Source organism: Onychomys torridus, chromosome 4 (genome assembly GCF_903995425.1).
Source record: "Onychomys torridus chromosome 4, mOncTor1.1, whole genome shotgun sequence".
NCBI lineage: Eukaryota > Metazoa > Chordata > Mammalia > Rodentia > Cricetidae > Onychomys > Onychomys torridus.
In genome coordinates, this window is record NC_050446.1 from 79,726,679 (window position 1) to 79,751,394 (window position 24,716).

General features: G+C 38.5%; 1 protein-coding gene across 1 annotated transcript in view; it reads left to right on the forward strand.

Annotated features, from left to right (window-relative positions):
- The window catches only part of Ccdc73 (coiled-coil domain containing 73), a 124,689-nt gene that overhangs the window by 67,671 nt on the left and 32,302 nt on the right, over nucleotides 1-24,716 (forward strand). Inside the window, exons 8-9 of the mRNA XM_036183362.1 lie at nucleotides 642-777; nucleotides 1,011-1,090. Of these exons, the coding sequence (XP_036039255.1) occupies nucleotides 642-777; nucleotides 1,011-1,090 (216 nt within the window). The remainder of the gene's footprint in view (nucleotides 1-641; nucleotides 778-1,010; nucleotides 1,091-24,716) is intronic.

Sequence of the window (24,716 nt, forward strand, 5' to 3'; positions counted from 1 at the left end):
TTCCTTTAGAATCCAGTGAAATTGTATTAGATTTTTGCATATTTGCTAATAATTAGTGTAATTTTCTTGTGAGGGATTAATGGTATTTAAATATGGTTCATTATTTTTTATTGCTTAGTAACTGATAATAGTAATGACCTAAGTGGTTATTAATTTTTATAAATGTATAGTGTTAACCCTTCTGAGAAGGATTCAACTTTTACCAATTATGTCTCCAGTTTTAGTAATTTGTTATGATGTTACAATGTCTTCCCATCATTGCAAAGTATTGTTTTTGGTCCTTGTCATTCTGTTTTTTATTACATTCTTATTTTGTGTGTGGGGGGTGGGGTGGGGTGGAGCATGTGCTCACTTAGAGGTCAGAGGAAAACCGGCGAGAGTTGATTCTCTCTTCCCAGCATGTGGGTCCCAGGGGTTGAACTCAGTTCATTAGGCTTTGTGGCAAGTACCTTTGTCTACTGAGTCATCTGCCTGACTCCTTGTCATTCTATTTTTAAAATTATGTATTATCATTGGATCTTTGTACATACATGTGTACCGTGACATGTACATGGAAATCAGAGGACAGCTATCAGAAGTTGTTATACATGTATGTGTATGTTTATTTTATATTTAAAATTTAAAATTATTCTTAAAAATAGGAACAAAAGGCCCATTTACACCATCTAGCTAAAGAAGATTATCACAAGCAACTGAATGAAATTGAAAAATACTATGTTGCAATAACAAATCAGTTTGGAGTGGTGAGAGAGAATCATGTCAAGTTAGAACAAAATGGTAGGTGCTATCTTATCTAAGTTTATATATTTAGTAAGGAATATTTAAGTGGATTTCCTTATTATTAGCCAATTGAACTTACCTCATACTAGTAATAGTAAGTGGCAGTTTAATGAATATTAAATTAAGTCAGATTTATACATTGCATTGACAGTTTTCTTGTCCAAATTAGTGATACCTTCTTTGAAAGGCACAATTTATAAAATCTGTTTCTAATATCTTTTATGTTACAGTACAAGAAGCAATACAGTTAAACAAAAGACTTTCCAACCTAAATGAAAAACAAGAATCTGAAATAGACAGTTTAAAGAAGGTACGATTGATTAGGCAAAAAATAATAGTCTAAAATAATTGATCTTATAGGATATTATAGAATATTACTAGAAAACAGTTGAGTAGTTTTTTTGGTAGAAGTTAGCGAAATATAAATTTATAAGTGTTAGGTATGATTATGACAAATATAATGTGTTATTTTTTCCAATCCATTCAAAATATTATTTCTTCAATTTATCATCAGAAGTATATATCCTTATGGAAATAGGAATAGCCTGTAAAAATTTACTGTGTCAGCTAGATAGTTTGCTTACTTTTCCTTCCTTCCTTCCTTCCTTCCTTCCTTCCTTCCTTCCTTCCTTCCTTCCTTCCTTCCTTCCTGTCTGTCTCTCTGTCTCTTTCTTTCTTTCTTTCTTTCTTTCTTTCTTTCTTTCTTTCTTTCTTTCTTTCTCTCTCTCTCTCTCTCTCTCTCTCTTTCTTTCTTTTTTTCTTTCTTTCTTTCTTTCTTCTTCAGATAATATGTTGTGATGGTAGGGAAGTCAAGGTTTTTGGTCACATCACACCTACAATGAGAAATGAGCTATGAAGAATGCTTGCTTTAAGATTAAGGATCCTCGCCAAGGGGATGGTGCCACCTATAGTGGAGGGTCTTCCCACTTCCTTTGACCCAATCAAAATCATCTCCCAAAAGCTTGGCCAGAGGGGTGTCCCTCAGGAGATTTTAATTCTCATCAAATTGAGATCCTGAGGTCTCATTTCTACTTAGGGTTCTCCCCTAGAGCATCATGTAATGGCTTCTTAAGATCTCTTTGCAGGGACTCTGATCCTGTCATACATTGTCTTTCCTCATCGCTTTCTTGAATCAGGGATCTAGATACCATGACCCCTTCAAGTTTGCATATTTTAGGCCTGCAAAACCAGTATTGCTTGGACAATATTTTCAGGTCCTGCTGCCAGATGGAGATGTATCTTGTCCTTCAAGGACCACAACTCTGTCAACTTCTATGTGCTAACTCTTGGGAAACATTTGTCTAGGCAATTACTTTAGAGGAATAGGGAAACTAACACTCTCTCAAAACTACATTCTTAGTTCAGGCTCTCTCCTTTCAAATAAATTTGTATTTTCACAAATTGGAGCCTTTGATGGGTGGGGGTTTGTCCACTGTTCCTATTGTGTGCAGAACAGGAGGCTTTTTCTTCAGTAGTGCTGATCTCTTTAACAATTACAGAATCTGTATGTTGATATCCACAAAATAACATGCTCTTTTGATTGACATTGCACTGAATCTCTTGATCAAGTTAGGAAGAAGAATGACAGCTTGTCAAAACTGTCTTCCTGCTCTTGAACATGGATCATCTTTCCATTTATTTAGTTCTACCACAAGTCTCTCTTTGGGCCTTTGACTAATAGATATTAAAATATATCACTATAGTGGGTGTCATGAGGACATAATAATGCATATATATGATGTGTTTGATTATATTCAACCCTCATTGTCGTCTCTTGTTTCCCTCACACCGTTGAGAATTCTCTTCTCAAATAGTCTTCCTTCTACTTTCTTTCTTTTCTCTTTTTTAAATGACTGTGCGTTTTCTCAGGGAGCATGGTTACACCACAGAAATGTCTATTCTTCCTCCAGCAACAATTAACTGGCTATAAATTCTCAGGTGGAGGCAAGGACTTATGAGCTCCTCCATGGCAGGATGTTTGTGGTCCCAATCTTCTGCAAGCAATCACAGCTTCTGTAAATTCAGGAATGCAACAGCTATCTTTATGCCTGGGAGTCGTTTTCCACACGACTCCCTGTCCTTCTTCCAGCTCTTAATTCGTTCTACTCATTCTCCCTGATGTTCCCTGAGCCTTAGAGCGGGTGATATAGGTGTCCTGTTTATAGAAGAGCATTAATCTTGCACTTGTTTTCATTCTTTGGTCAGTTATAAACCTCTACAGTTACTACTGCCACTGTAGAAAGAGGCTCCTCTGACCAAAGCTGACAGCAGCACTAACCTGTGCACATAAACATAGTTATTTAGAAGGCAGCTTGCCTATTTAGCAAAACAGCAGCAATAGCTTGTACCTTAAGGCAGTGGTTTTCACCCTTCCTAATGCTGCGAACCTTTAATACAGTTCTTAATATTAAAGTGACCCCCAAACATAAAAATTATTTTGTTGCTACTTTATAACTGTAATTTTGCTACTGTTATGAATTGTAATGTAAATATAGGATATGCAGGATATCTGATATGCAACCCCTAAAGTGCCATGACCCCCTAAAAGTGTCATGACCCCCTAAAGCGTCAGTGGTTGAGAACCATTGCTCTAAGGCCTGTGACCTCCCAGCCATGGGCTTAGAGTACCAGCTGTGAATTTCCTCTTCTGGAACATCCCCAAATCCAATCAGAAGTGGCTGGTTACTTCTGAAACAGACTAGCCACTATAGCACCAGTGGGTACACCTTGCCTGGCCAGTTAGTAATGTTGTATGCAGGACACAGCTGAGTAGTTTTATGTCAGCTTGACACAACCTGGAGTGCTTTTAGAAGAGGAACCTCAATTGAGAAATGCCCCTACCATATCAGTCTGTGGGCATGCCTATGATGCATTTTCTTATTGATGATTGATGTGGGAGGGCCCAGCTCAACTGTGGGCAGTGCTGCCCCTGGACTGGTAGTCCTGAGTGCTAAGAGAAGGCAGGCTGAGGAAGTCAGTAAGCAGCATTCCTCTATTGCCTTTACATCTGTTCCTGCCTCCAGCTTCCTGCCCTGAGTTCCTTGGATCATGGAACACAAACTGTAAGGTGAAATAAACCCTTTTCTCCCCAAGCTTGTGATCATGGTATTCTATCAAACAATAGAAATTCTAAGATACTCCCCCAGCAGCCTACAAGCATCTTTTGGTACTCTGTGAGCTAGCCAGCAGGGAGGAACTTTCAGTTCAGTTCCCCCAACATGATTTCTTGTATGTCCTATGACCATATTGTGCTGGCTAGTTTTATGTCAATTTAACTAAAGCTAGAGTTATCTGGGAGGATAATTAACTGCTAATGCCTTGTAGAGGACCCTTCTATGTTTATGAGATTGTACTCTACATTAAGTAAACCTAGGTATAGTTTCTACTGTTTTGCATTCATTGTGCTAGGTACTCTGTGGTTTCTGGACTTGAAGTTTGGCGTCTAACAGTCATTTCAGAAAATTCTCAGTTATTAATGGTTCCATATTAGTTTTGTTTTGTTTCCCCTTCTAGTATTGCCAGTATATGTACGTGACATCAACTGTAATTGTTATAATTCTTTAATATTTTTCTTCTTACTTTCTCTTTTTCTCCTCAGTTTTGGAAATTTCTTTTGTTATATTCTTTCGATCACTTATATTTCTGCATTTATGTCCAGACTACTAAGGAGTCCAAAAGAAGCATTCTTCATGGTGCCTTTTTTTTTCTGTGTTGAGAACATTTATTTTTTTCTCTTTTTAAGTTGAAAATAGTTTTTTTAATATTATATATTCTGATTTCTGTTTCCCTTCTCTAACTCCTTTCAGCTCCTCCCCATCCCAGTCCAAACACTTTTTTCTCTCTTATGAGAATATAAACAGCCATCTAAAAAATAACAAAATAAGATAAAATAAAAAACAAGGGTCGGGTGGCGGCAGCACATGCTTTTAATCCCAGCACTCGGGAGGCAGAGTCAGGCAGATCTCTGTGAGTTTGAGGCCAGCCTGGGCTACAGAGTGAGTTCCAGGAAAGGCACAAAGCTACACAGAGAAACCCTGTCTCCAAAAACCAAACCAAAACAAACCAAAACAAACCATAATAGGACAAAACAAACAGAAAGCAAAAAGAACCAAAGTGGGTGGTAGTGGGGGGGAACCACAAGAAACATATACAGAGACTGAGACACATACATTCACACACACACACACACACACACACACACACATACACACACACAACCCATAAAAACAAAATTAGAAACCATAATACATAAGCAAAAAATCTGCAAGCTTAAAAAGAAAATGCCCAGACAAAGCATTATGAGACATAAAAAACCTCCAGAAATACCACTGAGTTTGTTTTGTGTTGACTATTTTCTTGGTTAGGATTTCTATTGCTATCGAGAGACACCATGACCATGTAACTCTTATAAAGGAAAACATTTAATTGGGGCTGGATTACAGTTTAGAGGTTCATTTTCATCATGGCAGGACATGGTGGCATGCAGGCAGACATGGTACTGGAGAAGGAGCTGAGAGTTCTATATCTTGCAGGCAACAGGATGTGTCTACAAGGATGTTTCATTGGATGTGACTTGAGCATATATGAGACCTCAAAGCCTGCCTCCACAGTGACACACTTCATCCAACAAGGCCATACCCCTTAATAGTGCCATTCCCTTTGGGGGCCATTTTCTTTCAAACCACCAGAGCTATCTACTGCTGGGCATGGAGTCTACACTTAAGTGTAGATTGTATACTCAGTGATACTCCATTGGAAAAAACTAATTTTTCCTTTGTGAGCAATTGTCAGTTGGAAATAGCTTTGGGGTTAGAGGTTGGTGCCAGTATTTGCTTCCCTTCTCAGTGCCAGGAGTCTATCTGGCTTAGACTTGTGCAGGCCTTGTGCATGCTGCCAGTCTCTTAGTTCATATGAGCATTAGTCCTGTGGTGTCTAGAATGCCTTGTTTCCCTGGTAGCTTTTATCCCCATTGGCTCTTAAAAATGTTTTCTCCTCTTACAAAGAGTTCCCTGAGCTCCGAGGGGAGGGATTTGATGGAGATGACCCATTTAGGACTGAATTTGTTCCCATCTACTGTAGGAGGAAGCTTCTCTGATAATGGCTGAGCCAGGCGTTGATCTATCAGTATAACAGAGTATTATTAGGAGTTGTTTTATTGCTGCATTCCTTTAGCAGAACAGTAGAATTTGGTTTTCTACTAGGCCTATTATGGCCTATTTTATTTCAGGTTCTTGGCTACCTTATTTTTTAAAATAAAATTTTAATTTATTTTTATACATTTAAAAAAGAATTACATTATTTACTCTCTTCCCTTTCTTCCTTCTGACTCCTCCCAGGTCCCCTCCCTCCAACTTATCCCATGTCCACCCCCCACTCTCAAACTGATATCCTGTTTTTCTTTGGTTATAATTGTTACAAACATAAATACAACCTGATGAGTTCACTTTTGTTGTATGTGTATATGTGGTATTAGGGCTGACCACTTTATATTGGATAACCAGTTAGGGGGCTCATCCCTGGGAGAGGCTAATTCTCCCTTGCTCAGAGGTCATTAATTACCTGTAATTCTTTGCCTAGGGGCCCTATGAGATTTCCCCCTTTTTGAGATAACATATCCATTAATGTTGCCATTGCTCTGGTCTTATTTATATAGACATTTCTGGGAGGGACGGATTCACAGCAGGTTTTCTGGTATTCTAGCTCTTACAGTCTTTTAACCCTCCTCTCTCCATGTTGTTCTCTGAGCTATAGATGCAGGACTGATGATGTGTCCATTGGGGTTGGGCTCCCCATGATCTGTTCTCTGGATTGTGTTCAGTTATGGTTTTCTGTGATGGTCTCCATTTTCTGTTAAGGGAAACATCTTGATGAGAGGAGAGAGTAACACTTATCTGTGGATAGAAGGATAAGGTTTAGAGTGTAGTAAGGAATTGTGTTGGCCTAGCAAGGTGGTAGTGGTAGATTTTTCTTCTAAGGTCCATGACCTCACTAGCCCCAGGAGGTAGGGTAAGTTTCTAATATTAGGCCTGATTTCCCTCCTTTTCTGTGGGCCTTGAGTCCAGCTAGATAATTGTTGATTACCACCAATATGTGAGTGCTATTTATTGGAAGTTTACAGTTACCTTGTCATGCTGGTTATTGTTGTGGATCTTAGGTATTACACCTGGGTAGAACTGTTAATTGCTTCCCTCCCTTGGTGGCTTGCATAATATTTTCCATACCATGGAAGCTAGACTGTGGGAGGGAGGCTTTCAAGTTAGCTTCAGCTTGAATCACCTGAGTCTGGTGTCCTAAGTGTGAGGTGTCTTCAGCAATCAGGTCTTATCTTCAACCTCTGAGAGGCAACCAAGGGCAACAGCAATCGTCTATATTGTTTTGGGGGTCATTTGGACTACCCTGATTAACCATTTGAAAGGAGGTTTCTGGTGCTTGGTACTGGGGCTTTGTTAGTCAGTGGTTCTTGTAAGGAGCTTTGTCAGCCCAAGTGACTAAATGTCCTTTAAGGTGTGTGTGTGTGTGTGTGTGTGAGAATACATATACACTTATATGACATATATGGTGTGTACAATTTTAGGTAGATATAAGATGTGGTAGTTTGAATAGGTATGGTCCTCTTAGACTCCTGCGTTTGACTGCTTGGCCCATAGGGAGCTGCACTGTGACATATGTTTTGAAGAATTTGCAGTCTTTCAATGAACACTATACACTTTAATGCATAATTTAAGCAATCAGGAAATTTGGCTACTCTTTTTCTGTCACTCCACTTGAAGAACAGCTGGACCTCTCAGGATAAAGATTGACATACTGCCTAACACTATGGCAGAGCTCAAAGACTATTTATATTTGCCACATTTTACAATATTGTTGTAATATATAAGTATTAGGTCTTTTAATGCCAGTAAATTAGTTTTATATTCTCTGAACTCTATTCTTTTTTTTTTTTTTTTTAAACAGCACCTGGTTTGCCTACTTTTTTTTTTTTTTCTTTCTTTAACTTATTTATTATGTATACAGAAGAGGGCGCCAGATCTCATTACAGATGGTTGTGAGCCACCATGTGGTGCTGGGAATTGAACTCAGGACCTCTGGAAGAGCAGTCAGTGCTCTTAACCTCTGAGCCATCTCTCCAGCCCCCTGAACTCTATTCTTATATCTGAAAGTTAGAAAGTAAAAGCACTAAGAACAGTAGAATATGTAGTGAATAATCACGTTTTTAGCCCTTAGAAGCCTTATGACCAGGCATGATGGTACATGCCCAGTATTCATGAGGTTGAGGAAGGAACATCAGGTGTTCAAGGGCAGCCTCAGTTACATAGTGAGTTAGAGACAGTTTGGATTACGTAAGATGAAGTTCAAAACAAAAAAAAATCTTATGTGTAATTTAGATGTATAAATGTTGCTTTGTAGACTTGAGAATTTTAAGGATAGATATTTTAATATAAGAAATAAAGAGGCTGGGCATGCTGGTGCATGCCTTTAATCTTAGTACTCAGGAGGCAGAAGCAGATGGATCTCTGTGAGTTCGAGGCCAGCCTGGTCTACAAACCAAGTTCCAGGACAGCCAAGGCTGTTAACACAGAGAAACCCTGTCTCAAAAACCAAAATGAAACTAAATGAAAGGAAGGAAGGAAGGGAGGGAGGGAGGAAGTATAATTAAAGAAATTACCTGGAATCCCAAATCAAAGTTTTTGAAGAACCATTCATTTTCATCAATATAAACTTCAGATGGAAATAAGTAATTATTCAGTAGTTGTGGACAAGCATATTTTTTAGTGATTATTGAATCATTTATTTTATCTTGTTTTTACAGTATTGAAATTAAATTTGGAACCTCATGCTCCCCCACCTCAATTGTTATGTTAAAATTATTTTCCAATTAGTTTTTGTTAGTAGACATATAATGCCCTTAATCTTGGCCTGTTCATACATATGTGTCATTATGCTTTGTTCTCTTTTCCCATCCCCCTTCTCTCTCTCTGTGTCCTCCTCTTCCACCTGATTCCTTCTAACATGTAGTCCCTATTATGTGTATTCCATGACCCTGCTTCTTACTTCCCTTAAGATTTCTTCTCCACTCTCATGATCCTTTCTCTAGTTCATTCACCAACAACCATATATCTAAACACACACACACACACACACACACACACACACACACACACACGCTCACTTTAAATGCTCACATAATAGAGAAAACATGCAGTATTTGTCTTTCTAAGTCTGGCTTATTTTACTTAATATAAAGATAGTCAGTTGCATCTATTTTCCCCAAAATGTTATGATTTCATTTTTCTTTATGGCTGCAAAAATTCCATTGTGTACACGTACCACATTTTCTTCATTTATTCATAATTGATAGATGTCTAGACTGGCTATTTCCTGACTATTGGAAATAGTTGAGTAGTGCAGCTATAAACATCAATGTGCAAATACTTCTGTGTGTTGGCTTACAGTTCTTTGAGTATACACACCCAAAAGTAGTATATCATACAGTAGTTCTACTTTTAGGATTTTGAGCACTTCTGTATTAATTTCCATAGTGACCAATCTTACCAGCAGTAAATAAGGATTCTTCTCTCCTAACATCCTCACCAGCCTTTGTTTACTTTTCCCTCTTTCCCTCCCTCTTTTCTTTCCTTCAACAGGGCCTTATATAGCATAGTCTGTTCTGGAACTTTGTTATGTAGCTGAAGAGGAGTTTAAATTTCTGATCCCTCTGTATCCACCTCCTGAGTGCTCAACATCACACCCAGTTTATGCATTGCTGAGGATTAAACCAAGAGTCTTGTGCATGTTCGTCAAGTACTCCACCAACTGAGCTACATCCCAGTACCCATTTGTTTTCTTCCTAACAATTATCCTAGCTGGTGAGTTGGTATCCACCTCTCTCTCTCTCTCTCTCCACATTAGTTATCTTCCTTAATTGCTTTTCACATTTGTTTTTTGTTTTTTTTTTTGAGACAGTTTCTCACTGAACTGGAGCACAATGATTTGGCTAGACTGGCTAGTTAGTAAGCTCCAGGGATCTGCCTATTCTACCCTGCCAGTACTAGGGTTATAGATGTTCTGGTTTTAATGTGGATGCTAGTAATTCAAACTCAGGTCCTCTTGCTATGTGTCGATCACTTTCACCACTGAGCCAGTTCTTCAAAGCAATTTTAATTTGCATACGTCTGATGGTTAAGGATGTTGAACACTTTTTAAGGCATTTATTGGCTGTTTATATTTCTTTTGAGAATTCTCTGTCCAGTGCAGGAATCCATTTATTGACTGAATGATTTTGGAGTTCATATGTTTAATTTTTAAATTTTGTATGTTATGTATCCTTCATATTAATCCCCTGCCTGATGTGTAGTGGCAGCCTCAGCCCCCTCCTAAAAGTTGTCTTTTCACTCTGTTGATTATTTTATTTGCTGTGTTGAGTATTTGTCCGATTCTCTAATGGAACAGAACTGATAGAATGTATGTGTGCATATATATGTAACACATTTAATATGTATTACAAGGGGGGTATTAGACTGGCTTAGGCTATGATCTATCTAATCCAACAATGTCTGTCCTCTGATGGAAAGGCTAAGAATCTGGTAGTTGTTCAGTCCATAAGACCAGAACTCCTAGAGAGCTGCTGGTTTTCAGTCTACATTGGAATCCTGAAGAAGTAGGTTTTAACTTACTTACTTAAGGGCAAGTAGGCAAAAAGCAAAGCTTCTTCTATGTCCTTTTGTGTGGGCTGCTACCAGAAGGTGTGGCCCAGATTTAGTGTGAGTCTTCCCACTTCAAATGATCCAGTCAAGAAAATCTCCCACAGAGTGCTCTGGCTTTAGTTGATTTCGAGTGTATTCAAGCTAACAAGTTCCATAATTTAATTTCATTCCATTTGTCAATTCCTGGCACAATTCCGTCGTTACTGGAATCCTCTTCCAAAAAAGTCCTTACATATACCTACATCTTGGAGTGTTTTCCTTATGTCTTTCATTAAGGTCTTTGGCCCACTTTAAATTGATTTTAGTACAGGGTTAAAGATAAAGGTTTAGAGTTCTATATGTGGAAATTCATTTTCTATAACATTATTTGTTAATGAGACTCGTTTCTCCAATGTATAGTTTGATGGTCTTGTAAAACATTAGGTGGCTGGCTGTATATGACTTTTTTTTTTTTTGTTCTTTACCCTATTTCATTGATCTACATGTCTTTGTATCTGTACCATGTTGTTTTTTTCTACTTTGTCTCTATAATATAATTTGATATTGCTATTACGATACCTCCAACATCACTCTGTTTGCTAAGTACCCTTTGGCCATTTGAGTCTTTCGTGTTTCCATATGAATTCAGTAGTATTATTTTTAGTTTTTTGGAGGATGCCACTGGTATTTCTAGGGGGATTGCACTGATCTGTAGACTGCTTTTGGTAATATAGGTATTTTTTACAATTTTTATTCTGTCTATTCATGAGCCTGAGAGTGTCTTTTTTAAATATTTTCTTCAGTGTCTTAGTCTTTTATTGTAGAATCCTTTCAGCTCCTTACTTAAGTTTACCCCTAGGTATTTAAATACATTGGAGTTGTTGTGACAAGGGTTTCCTTTCATTTTTTTCCTTCCCAGCAAGTTCATTATTGGTATACAGAAAAGCTACTGATCTGTGTATGTTGATTTGTGTTCTGCTGCTTCCTGAAAGTGTTTTTTGGATCTAAAAGCTGTTGGAGTTTAAGTAGAGGGCCATGTCATCTACAGAAAGGGAGGTTATGACTCCTTCATTTCTTATTTCTATGTTTTTTTTCCTCTTGCACTATTGCTGTAGATAAGACTTTGAGTACTGGGTTAAATATGAGAGGAGAGAATGGGCAACTTTGCCTCAATATAGATTTAAAAAATGGTTTCAATTTTTCACTACTTGGTATAATGTTGGCTCTAGATTTGCTGTGTATAGCCTTAATTATGTTGACACATGTTCCTTCTAGTTTCTTCAAGGCTTTTATTATGAAGGGATTTTGAACTTGTTGAAGGCCTTGTTTGTATCAGTTTCAGGGATCATGTGGTTTCTGTCCTTAAGTCTTTTGAATGCTGAATTACACTTACTGGTTCTTGTATGTGGAATAAACCTTGGTCCTGGAATTAAACCAACTTGTAGTATATGATATTCTTCTTTTTTTTCCTCCAAGATTTATTTATTTATTATGTATGCAGTATTCTGTCTGCATGTATGCCTGCACACCAGAAGAGGGCACCAGATCTCATTATAGGTGGTTGTGAGCCACCATGTGGTTGCTGGGAATTGAATTCAGGACCTCTGGAAGAACAGTCAGTAGTCTTAACTTGTGAGCCATCTCTCCAGCCCCTGTATATGATCTTCTTAATATTTTTTTCTTTTTCTTTTTTTCTCTTCCCTCCTCCCTCCCTTTTTTTTGAGATAAGCTCTCACTATATATCCTTCCTGGCCTAGAACACACTATGTAGACCAGGTTGGTCTCAAACTCACAGAGATCTGCCTAACTCTGTCTTCTAAGTGCTGAGATTAAAAGCATGTGTCATCACACTCAGATTTAGCATGTTATTTTAATCCTTTGACAAGTTTCATTCATACACACATATACACAAAATGAATTTTAGTCATTTTTACTGATTTCCCTGTCTTATCTCTCTCCTCTTCTGATGAAACCCTCTTCCCATCAAATTCCCTTCTTACCTTCATGTCTTTTGTTGTATGTGACTGTGTTAGGGTTACCATTGCTCTGATGAAATACTATGATCAAAACAACTCCTGGGCCGGGCAGTGGTGACACACGCCTTTAATCCCAGCATTTGGGAGGCAGAGCCAAGCAGATCTCTCTGTGAGGTCGAGGCTAGCCTGGTCTACAGAGTAAGATCTAGGACAGGCACCAAAGCTACACAGAGAAACCCTGGAGGAAAGGGTTTATTTGGCTTCTGCTTCCACATCACTATTCATCATAGAAGGAAGTCAAGACAGGAACTGAAACAGGGCAGGAGCCTGGAGGCAAGAGTTAATGTAGAGGCTGTGGAAGGGAGCTGCTTACTGGCTTACTCCTTATGGCTTCTTCATCCTGTTTTGTTATAGAACCCATGGACCACCCTCCCAGGGATGGAACCTCACACAGTGGGCTGCCCCAACCCTCATCAATCACTAATTAAGAAAATGTTCTATAGGCTTGTATACTGTACAGTCTTATGGAGCATTTTCTCAATTGAGGTTCTCTCCTCTCAGATCGCTATAGCTTATGTCAAGTTGACATAAAACTAGCCAGTACAGTGAACCACTGAGTTTAATTGGAGTTATTTTATGAGCATGGATGGAGGATTTTCACTAGAGCACAAGCAACATGTTAGTGGGTAAACCACCAAGGAAAGTGGCACTCCTTTCCTGTAGCACCTGTTACTCCAATAGTCCTTATAAACCTCTCCCCTTTCCACAATGACACATTGATGGGCCCAGTCTTGTACAGGTGGTGTAGCCATAGCTACAGTGAGTTGATAAGTGTAGTAATCATGCCATAGCTGGAAGACATCTTTTTGAAGTATTTTTTCTTATCCACTAGGTATTATGTTCTGTCTACTGCCTATTCTGTGGTGTTCCATGAGCCTTGTAAACATGGATATTTAGAAGGCGGTTTGAAAACAGGTCCATTTAGTAAAACAGTAATAGTGGTCGTGGTCGTAGTGTGGTCGAGTGGAGTCGTGGTCGTAGTGTGGTCGAGTGGAGTCGTGGTCGTAGTGCTAGTAGGGGAGGAGAGAAAGATGGAGGAGGAGGCTGCTCTCTCCTAGATCCTGACCTTTCCAGGCACAGGGTTTTGACTAGGTGTATGGTATCAGAGAAGACTTCCCTTGTGTGGAGTATGCCTCAAATCCAACCAGAAAGCAGTTGGTTACCCCCATCATAATCATGCTATTGTTGCACCAGTGGACACTCTTGCCTGAGAGGTCACTATTGTAGTTCATATGGTTCCCAGGGCCATCTGAGTGTACTGGTAGTTCATGAATTGATGATTCCAGTGACTCTAGAAAGCATTACTGTCAGCTAGCCTTTTTATACCTGTGACCAATTATCTGAATAAACAATAATAGAAATAATTTATTTTAGCTCATTATTGCAGAGGATTTATCCCATAGTTATTGGCACACTTGCTTCTGAGCCATGATAGGAGAACATCCTGACAAGGAGCATATGGGAGGCAGAGCAGTTCACTTCTACTATGGACAGGAGACACAGAAGAGCTGGGACAAGAGACAACCCAAAGCCATGACCCCAGTGACTTACTCTCTGGCCTGGACCTCACTCTGTAGACCAGGCTGTCAATCAAACTCTACCTGCCTCTACCTCACAAGTGCTGGGATTAAAGTTATGCCCTACCATATCCCCCCCCCCCTTTTCCCATTTTCCCCTTTAAATCACCTGTGTCCTGCTATTCCAATTTCTAGACACTCCCCCCTCATGGTCCTTTTTCACTTTCCTAGTTTCTGCAGTTACTCCAGGTTATATACTCTTATATGAAGATACCATAAATGTCTCTCTGGGTCTAGTTTATATCACTCAATATAATCTTTTCTAGGTTCATCCATTTACCTGAAAATTTAATGATTCATTTTTCTTTATAGCTAAATAGTATTCTCTAGTATATATGTACCACTTTTTCCTTATCTGTTCATCAGTTGAAGGATGTTTCCTTTTTCTAGCTATTAAGTGGCAATGCACATGGCTGAGCAAGTATCTGTGGAATAGTATGTCAAGTCATTTGGGCATACACCAGGGAGTGGTATAGTTGGATCAGATGGTAGTTTTGTTTTTTTAGAATTTTACACAATGATTTCCAGAGTGACTGACCCAGTTGCCATCTCACCAACAGTGAATGAGTGTTCTCCTCTACCCATGTCCTTGTAAGCATTTGTTGTCTGTTGTTTTCTTGATCTTAGTCATCCTGACTAGGGTAAGGTGAAATCTCAAAGTGTTTTGAATTTGCATTTCCCTTAGGGCTAGGGATGTGGAACCCTTTCTGAGATGTATCTTAGCTACTTTCGTTTCTTCCTTTGAGAACACTGTTCAGATCCATAGCCCATTTTTTAATTGGGTTGTTTTCTTGACTTTTTTTGAGTTCTTTGTATATTCTAGTTATTGACTATCATATGTGTAGTTGGGAAAGATTCTCTCCCACTCTGTGGGCTTTCTGTTGGTTGAGTGTTTCCTTTGTTGCAGAGAAGCGTTTTAATTTTTATGAGATTCCATTTATCAGTTGTTGGCCTTATAGTTCATAACAAATTAGAGTTCTATGTAGAAAGTCCTTCTCGACACCTACATCTTGTAGGGTGCTGCTTTGTGTTCTAGGCGTTTCAGCATTTTGGGCTTCACATTGAGGTCTTTGAGCCTTTGCAGTTGATTTTTGTGTAGCTAATTTTTACAGACCTAATTTCATTCTGATGCATGTGAACATTCTGCTTTCCCAGCTCCTTTTGTTGAAGTTGCTGCCTTTTCTCCAGTTGAATATTTCTCTGAATCCTTTGGCTGTAAAATTTCAGAGTTTTTAGACACTCTAGGTTTTATGTTTTATAAAATTTCACATAGTCTTTATTTGCAGTCTTAAAAACCCTTCTATTTGAAAATTTCAGGAGCTAATCAACTAATCATATTGGTCATATCACTCACTTAAAATGTCTAATCATTAATTTTCTTAGAGATAATTTTGTTTCTTTTATACTGTTATGTGATTTTGTCCAGAACAGTTAAATTATTGGTTTGTGATAAGGTAGGATTCCTTTTTTTGTGTGAAGCAAAACGAAACAGATCAAACTTAGTTGATAGATAAACTAGGTATTGCAGTTCTGTCTGCTGCCTCCACTGTTGTGGCAGTCACCAAGAATCCTGATATTATCTATGGGCAGCATTCATGACCTCTGCAGTTTGTCTGAGTAAACGTCAGGCTCCCCAGGAGACTGTGATATTAAGCAGACTCTCTTGTGCTGGAAAGGGAGGGGTAGGGAGAAAACAGCATGGTATTTATGACTGCAGGAACTATAAGCTGTAATTTCATGAGATCAAAGCATGTGCTGTTTATCTGTTACACTAACGGCTTTGAATAAAATGGTTAGAAAACAGACAATGTACTAAAAGTTCAGGATAGTTTAAAGCTTATAAAGGCTGTAAAATGAAAAGCATAGCTTTTCAGTGGAAAATTATTGCATGGATGTCTTTGATTTCAATTTATTATGCACTTAAGATTAATTAATATATATGAGAAAGAAGACATGAAATAGTTTTCATTTTTCAGCCATCTATTAGTTTTCTATACCCATTTTCTTCTAACTTCTCTGCTATTTCATAATTATTTTAATGAGAATTAGTACATTTTAGAGTATCTCTTAAAGACAACTAATTCCAGAAGCTCCACTTTTCATATTAGTGTAAAATATAGGAATATGAAGGACCATCAAGATGCTCTAACAGGTAACAGCAGGTACCCCCAAGTTAGAGAATCTGAGTTCAATCGCTGGAACCCACATGGTGGAAGGAAGGAACTAACTTCCACAGGTTGTCTTCTGACCCCATGTGTGCTCTGGTTCATACGCCCACACATACAAACAAGTAAATAAATAAACATAATTTTTAAAAAGAAAAATAAAGAAGTTAAATTAATTTAGTTGTCATAAAGGAGAAGAAAAAACACTTTAGACCACCAATTCTCATTTTATTCAGAGAGTTCTAAGTTATGTAAGTGGCTTTATGCTTAGCTGTATACCTTTTAACAGTTCATTGAAGCTTAGGAATGAACCTTGAACACATCACAAGTATGAGACATGTCAACTTAATTTCTAATTTGTTTGAATCTTATTTACTTAATTCAGTTATATCTTGGTGTAGGAAAAGCTAATATTAAATAGCTAAAATTTCAAAAACCATTTTCAGTTTTCATTTGAAAGTGAACTTTGCATAAGAAAGCAACCTGAAACTGTTTTTAGAAAGGCTATTAGGTATATAAGTAAAGATACACATTTTAGGGCAGTATCATTGGTGTCTTTAGAAAATAGAATCAGTTGGAGCTATAGAGATGGCTCAGTGGTTAAGAGTGCTTGCTGGCTCTTCCAGAGAACCTAGGTTTGATTTCTAGCACCTTTGTTGGATGTTTGACAACTACCTGTAACTCAAGCTCCAAGGAACCCAGTGCCCTCTTCTGGACCCATGGACACTCACACTGCCATACATAAACACATAATTAAAAACAGAAGAAAAGATATTCTTCTTCAACCAATTGAATATGAGAGATATTATTAGATTAAATAATGCATAATATGAATATCAGCCAAATATTCTGTAAATCAAATTTGAGATTAAAACTTTAGTATCCTTTAGCAGATAGTTTACCTTTGCATTAATTTTATACATTTTAAGAGCTTATATTATTGAAGCTAAATTTACCTTTCCTCTTGAAACTCTTCATAGTCATTTTAACTGGCACTCTACTTTTTTTATGTTTACCAATGTTGGAAATAGTAAAAAAAAAATAAAGAAATTGTTCAATAGTTCAGTTAAAGAACATTTAGCCTATGGCAGACTAAAATAATGATTCATTCATTATATTGTTTGCTGACCAGAATATACTTGAGTCTGATCTTAAAATGCAGAATTATCCCATTTTAAACTCACAGTGTAGGGATTCTTGGTTATAACAGTCAAGATTATTTTTCAGTCTCAAAATGTAGTGTTTTATTTAAAAAGTTAACACAATGGTGATAACTCACCTCTGCTAAACGTTGTTTTTCCAGTTTTCTAATAAAACTTCATAGGTCTGCGCATCCCTAACACCAGGATACTTCTCTGTGACCTGGATCTGAAGTGCTGTGCTGTTCCTTGAGTGGAAGAAAGCTGGCTGATTAGTCATAAATGCTCAGCACTGTATTCATGCTTTACTTTCTGAACAGACTTGCAAATTGACTATAAACTAGTGTACCATTAACAATAATCTGTTTGGCTGACTTTAAGTGCCTTCATCAAGTGTTTTTATTGCCATTTACTTTATACTAAATAAATCAAACTTAATCAAATTTTGTTTTAAACAAAGGTAAGCCATATCTTTTTCACATTTATCATTCTTTACTAAGTATATTCATTACATCTTTTAGTTCATCTTAAATTTTTGAAGATAATCAGGTATGAGGGAATGTGAGACCTTTCTTCAAGGAGCTCATAGAGCAGTTGTTCTCAACCTTCCCAATGCTGCAAACCTTTCTATTCCTTCTATTGTGGTGACTCCTAACTATGACATTATTTTTGTTGCTACTTCATAACTGTAATTTTTCTACTGTTACTAATTCTAATGTAAATATCTGATATGCAGGATATCTGATATGTGACCCCTGTGAAAGGTTCATTAACCATCTCCACCCTCCACCCCCCCCCCGCCTAAGTGGTCACAACTCACAGGTTCAGAACCACTATTATAGAAGGGAATTCACTGCCATTAGCCAGAGAGAATAATCTTAATTCTTCAAATAAATAAAAGTAATACCTGATTATTCATGACTTGTATTAAGATGTCAGAGTACTTTACTTTACAAGTAGGAGACAATTGTGTATTGTACTGCATCTGTGGCAGAGTAGGAATAGGTTAACAGTGTCTAGCACGAAGTAGGTACTCAGCAAACATAAGTTTCTCGTCTGCATTTTATAGAAGAGAACAGTGGAAGTAAAGTGGATGAAGTGACTTCCCAAATTTACACAATGAAAATATAACCATAATTGGAATGCAGATAAATTTTGGCCTAGAACCTATGGTAATAACCATTCCATAAATACTTATAGCAGCATGTATTGTTTGTCCATACAAGTTCCTGCATTAGTCACAAGAGATCATATATTTATCAAAATGGGAGTGTTTCAACTTTTAATTGCTGTGAAAAAATACCTGATGAGAACATAGGGAAGGATTGCTTTGGTTCACAGTTTCATAGGTTTCACTCTCTATTCCTTGGCTCCATTGATTCTGGGCCTGCAATGAGGTAGAACATATGGCAGAGATCCTATGGTGAAGTTATTCCTCATGGTGGACAGAAAGTAGGGAGAGTACCAACAGAAAGGGGCCAAGGCAAGATGTGGTCTCCAAGGGACACCTCCCCCCCTCCAAGTGACCAACTTCCTCCAACAAGGCTCCTCTTTCATAGTCCCACCACCTCCCAATAGTCTATTCCGATTTTGAATCATGAAAGCATATTCTTATGATTGTACTACTTCCCTAAAGCTTGTCAGCTGACAGCCAAGCCTTCAGTACATGGGCCTGTGGGGAGCATCCACCTCGCCTTCCCAATCTTCACAAAATGAACAGCCCAGTAGAGGACTGGTGAGATGGCTGAGTAGATAAAGGGTTTCCACTAAACCTGACAACCTGAGTTAGAGCTCTGGATCAAACGCATAGCCACTTAGTGGAAGGAGAAAATGGGCTCATGCACATTGTCCTCTGACTTCACACATACGATGAGGCACACATACCCACACCCACACACAAATGAATAAATGTAAAAAATAAGAATTTTTCTACCAAAATAGAGAAGTTAGAGGTAAAATCAACCTCTCACAAAGCCTTAGGGGCATGGACAAATTGTAGCTAGGTTCTTTGTCATAATGTAACACAGATGTCTTAGCATATCTGTTGCTGTAATAAATTAAACACCATGACCAAAGGCAACTTGGGAAGAAAGGGTTATTTCGGCTTACAGCTCATGCTCCATCACTGAGGGAAGTCAGGGCAGGAGCTCAAGGCAGGAACTGAAGTAGAGGCCATGGAGAAATGCTGCTTACTGGCTTGTTCAGCCTGCCTTCTTAAACAACTCAGGACCATGTGCCTGGAGGGACACCTCCCACAGTGGCCTGGGCTTTCCCATATCAATTATTAATCAAGACAATACCCCACAGACTATAGGCCAATCTTATGGAGGCAGACTATAGGCCAATCTTATGGAGGCAGACTATAGGCCAATCTTATGGAGGCATTTTCTCAGCTGAGAAAACAAACAACAAACTAACCAAGGCAGATGGCATCTAGTCCAGTTCTGAATGGAGTACTCTTCCCATCTAAAACTTCATGAGTATGAGCTTTGCTCTCTCTATTTTCATCAATTTTATGGTCTTCTAAGTTCCCATAGGAATCATTCATTAAACCCTGCTTACAGTGTTCTTAGGCTTCTGTAGCCCAAATCTTTTCCAATTCCTATCACAAATTGGTTTTAAAGGTTGTGGTGGTTTGAATAGGTATGGCCCCCACAGACTCATGTGTTTGAGTGCTTGGCCCCTAGGGAGTCGCGCTATGAGGAGGTATGGTCTTGTTGGAGTAGGTGTGGTCTTAGAGGGAGTGTGTCACTGTGGAGGCGGGCTTTGAGGTCTCATTTATGCTCATGTTATGCCCAGTGTGGCACACTCTCCTGCTGCCTGTAGATCAAAATTAGAACTCTCAGCTCCTTCTCTAGCACTGTGTCTGCCTGCATGCTGCCATGTTTCCCACCGTGATGAAAATGGACTAAACCTCTGAACAATAAGCTAGTCCCAACTAAATGTTTTCCTTTATAAGAGTTGCTGTGGTCATGGTGTCTCTTTACAGCAATAGAAACCCTAACTAAGACAAACAAAGGCTATCCTGAAACTTGCTGTGTAGGCCAGGCTGGCATTGAAAACAAATCTGCCTGTTTCTACCACCTGAGTGCTGGGATTAAAGGTGTGTACCACTATGGCTAGCTCAGAGATTATTTTCTGTCAGTAAAACTATTACATGCCTACATCTCGTGCCTTTAGTCCTTTCCTTCCAACTGTTTACTCCACATTTCTCATTTATTCTTTTCCTAGTAGATCACTATTTCCTCTTAAAGAGACACATGACTTGATGCATACTGGTGTTGCTTTTTCTCCCCATCTTGTTCTCTTGTGTAGTATAATAATATATGTTATTGCTGTTTTCATGTCTGTAATAAATATAAAATAATGAAAGACACAAACAATCACCTCAGAAAATTTAACATGCCATAGAACTGCATGGAGGCACTGCAATTTACAAGTGAAATTAAGTTTAGAGTAAGATTAGCAGCCTTGATGCACAGGGGGAGGGGCTGGGACCTGCCTCAACTGAATGTACCAGGCTCTGCTGACTCCTCATGGGAGGCCTTACCTTTTAGGAGGAGTGGTTGGGGCGGTTGGTGGGAGGGGGGAAGCTGAGGGAGGAGCAGCAGGAGGGAAGAGAGGGAGATCTGTGGTTGGTATGTAAAATGGATAAAAAGTTTCTTAGTAAAGAAAAAAAAAGAAAGTAACCAAGAACATTAAAAAAAAAAAAAAAGAAAGAAAGAAAGAAAAAAAAAAGACTCCAGGTTGAGTGATCATCTGTATAGGCCTACACAGTGGCTAAGCAGCCTCATTTGCTTCTAAATGTCTTCCCAGTAGGATAGTCTCAAATTTTGTCAGACTCATCAGTTGTTTGGCCTTCGTTCATGCTTTCTACAATGGCTAGCTCGCTGCAAATTATCTTGTACAGATCATCTCTAAATCTCATAGACCCACAGGATTGTCTAATCTGCTGGTTTTTATCTTTTTCTTTAAAGCTGTGGGATGTTTTATGATGTGGGAGCTCAGTATTGAAACAAATAAATCTAGAGCTGGTGGACCTGAAGGAAGACTGGAAGAACTCTTGAGCCGTACCTGTTAGTTCCAGTTTTTATAAGAAGCTCAGCATAGCATCCCTGAGGCTTGGCAGAGCCCAGTTTGAAAGCTGTAATTGGATCTAGCAACTTTTTGCAGGGAGAGGAACTGAGACCTAAAAGAAGGGTAGATTATTCAATATCGAACAATTTATAAAGATTCTTCACTTGGCCTCACTTTATTTTATTTGTCAGCAGTCACTGTACTGCATACGATCAGTTTAAACCAGTCACTATCACTCACTCCTCATGCTACTGTGAGGTTCAAGCATGAGCGTGTGATCCAGTTTTGGCAAGCAAGAGGCAGTTGGAGGAAAACTTTTCGTTGTTTTTATAGAGTACCAAGAGCTGGGTGTGGTGGTATACAATCCCAGAACTTGGGAGGCAGGAAGATTGTGAGTTTAAAGCCAGCCTGTACTACATAGTGAGACTGTCTTAAGAAACAAAACAAACACTATCCCTGAACAAGATAGTCATTATATAATATCAAAATTGGCTGCTTGTTACAAGTCCAAAGAAGAATAAAAGCCCACAGATGAACATGACCAGTTATTGGCAATGTATATTGAGTGCTTAAATCAATAGGTGCTAGGACCTGCCTTACTTTGTGTTCTCTGTTATGTGATGGAGGATATCCTTATTATCTATCTGGTGGTTTAAGAAGTGAAATGTAAACATGAAGGGAGCAAGGAGAGAGTAAAGAAAGGATACTCAGTCAGTTTTATTACACTTGTGCAAAAGTGACCTATTTAACGGTCCTTTCAAATTCTCAAACAAGATTATTCTGGCTCACTGATTGTTTCCCCTCCATTCTTTCAAACCTTAACCCCCTATGGTCCCTGTTTTGCTTTTTTCCTTTCTTTCTTTTTTTCATAGTTTTTCTTTCAGTGAATTTGTATTCTTTATTCAGTGTCAACTCTACAAGATGATTTCACACATCTGTTTCCAGCTTCACATTTCCCTTAAGATCAAGCTTTCATTACATCTCCTCTATGGCCTCTCTCCCATTTCTGTCCCTCCTCCTTCCTCTGCCCTCTCTTCTTCCTGACTTTTTCCTCCCTTCCCTTTCTCCCTCCTTTATTTCCCAGGCTAGCTTAGAAATCCCAGACTCAAGCTGTCTTACTTCAGCCACCAAGGAGCTGGTCCTTTAATATAGGAATGAAGTACCATACCTGCTCTTCTGCTATTTATTTTAGACTGTTTGGAAGTTATCTTTCTTTGTGCTTTATTGTAACATCTAAGCTAACTGGTTACACACAGGAATTTGTACTCTCCTATATTTGCATACCTGAAACAGAGAAACAAACAAACAAATAAATACAAATCTGAAAATGTCCCAGCCTGTAACTGCTGTGACTGTTGAATGTGAATTATCACTGGATTACCTAAAACTCTGTTCTGGGTAATTTATCATGTATCATCTTTTATACTTTGAAAAAATGTAAAAGGAACATATTTTAGAAGAGTTTAATGGCTATGGATCAGGATTGGTGATTTTTTTTTTTTTAGGGACCATTGAAGAGTCACAGTTTAGTCAAAAATCATTTTAAACATAGCTTTTGAACATGGGGGTCTCCAGAAAGAAAAATAATATGACATGCCTAAGTGTGGGTATAGCTTCTCAATTCAGTGTTTTAACATTAGCCATGTATATCATTTTGGTGGCTCTCAAGTTACATCTTAAAAGGTTGCTTATATATCTTGTCTTTCTTTTTTGATAAATAAGATTATAGGGTGACTCCAGAGATGACTTGAATGGATTACATGTGCTTAAAAACTGGGAGCTTGTAAGGTTGCACAAAAGCTTAGGACATGTCTTTTACTATAAACAGGGTTTCTGTCAAGATCCCTGGAAGCCTATAGCTGAGGGAGGAGAAAAGCCACAAGCAAACATTATTAATCATGCTGGAATTCTTGATTTCAACTGACAAGAAGCTTGTCAGAGTCCTGGATGAGGGGTTTCTTCCTGTTCCTATAGTCCTATAATTTCCCTGCGTTTCTGACCTGCCTCACACTCATCGTATCATGCTGAGATTAATGCATAATAATCAGCCAGTGTTCTTTTCTCTAGAGTTCATCCACTCTTTTAAACAAACTAATCTGCTAAGCTACAAGCTTAAGATAGCACCTAGTGGCACTTGACACATATAAGTACTTAATAGATGGAGAAGGTACTTTTTGCCTACCAAATCCAATCTCAAGCTGTGAAACCACTATTCTTTCCCCTCACCTCTCTTCCACCTATCTACATAGACAATATTATTTCCCAGTTTTCTCTGCTTCTTGCTTTTATTTTCCTGTACCTCTCCTATCCTTGAAATGTCCTTTTAAAATTTTACTTGTATTAAATGGAACGGATGACATGTTGGAGTTGGTAATGGAAGAGTTTAATGGGGAGGATGTTTGTATAATTGTTGACAGAGTTAAGAGAACGCAGGGTAGTGAAGCATCCTGCAGATAAAATGGAGGGAATGACAGCCACACCCACCTGAAAGGACAGGGAGTGCAGCAGTACGACTTGGAAAGAACTGTGGCTAAAGCGCAGAAGGTAGAGCTGTGAGTTCCTGAAGCTACAGGGCCATTTGTGGTCTGCAGGGGGGAGCTCCTACACTGGTGTCTCCCACAGATCTAACCCTTCTGGACTCCAGAGGACAGAGGCATTTCTGTTCTCATAGAGATCAGTGATACACGGTGAAGAGTAGTGTGCAAAGCGCATGGCAAGCGACTAAGGATGGTCAAATGGAGGATATGCATTTATTTCACACATTTCCCGAAATCAAGTCTTACTTCTGTTGTTTAATTTTTTTCTTTTGCTGTTTTGTTTATTTTTAATTTATTTTTATTTTATGTGTACAAATTTTTTGCCTGAAGGTATATGGGTGCACCATGTGCATGCCTGGTGCCTGAAGAGGTCAGAAGAAGCTGCTAGATCTCCTGGAATTGGAGTTAGGGATGTTTGTGAGCTACCACGAGGGTGCTGGGAACTGGGACCTCTGCATGAGCAACCTTCACATCTGAGCTATCTCTCCAGCCCTGTTTAGTTACTTTAATATGAGCTGAGAGTTCTTACTTTGCCTGACAGTAATTTGCCTACCTGCTTTTCTAAGAAAAGGTCTATTGTTTGATTCACATGGTTACTTCAACAGTCTTTTATGTAATATGCATACTCCAAAGTGATATATGAACTAAGACTAATTCTCCTGGTTTTTGGATGGGGATTAAGATATAATTGTATGACACTGTGACATGTAGAGCTAAGACAT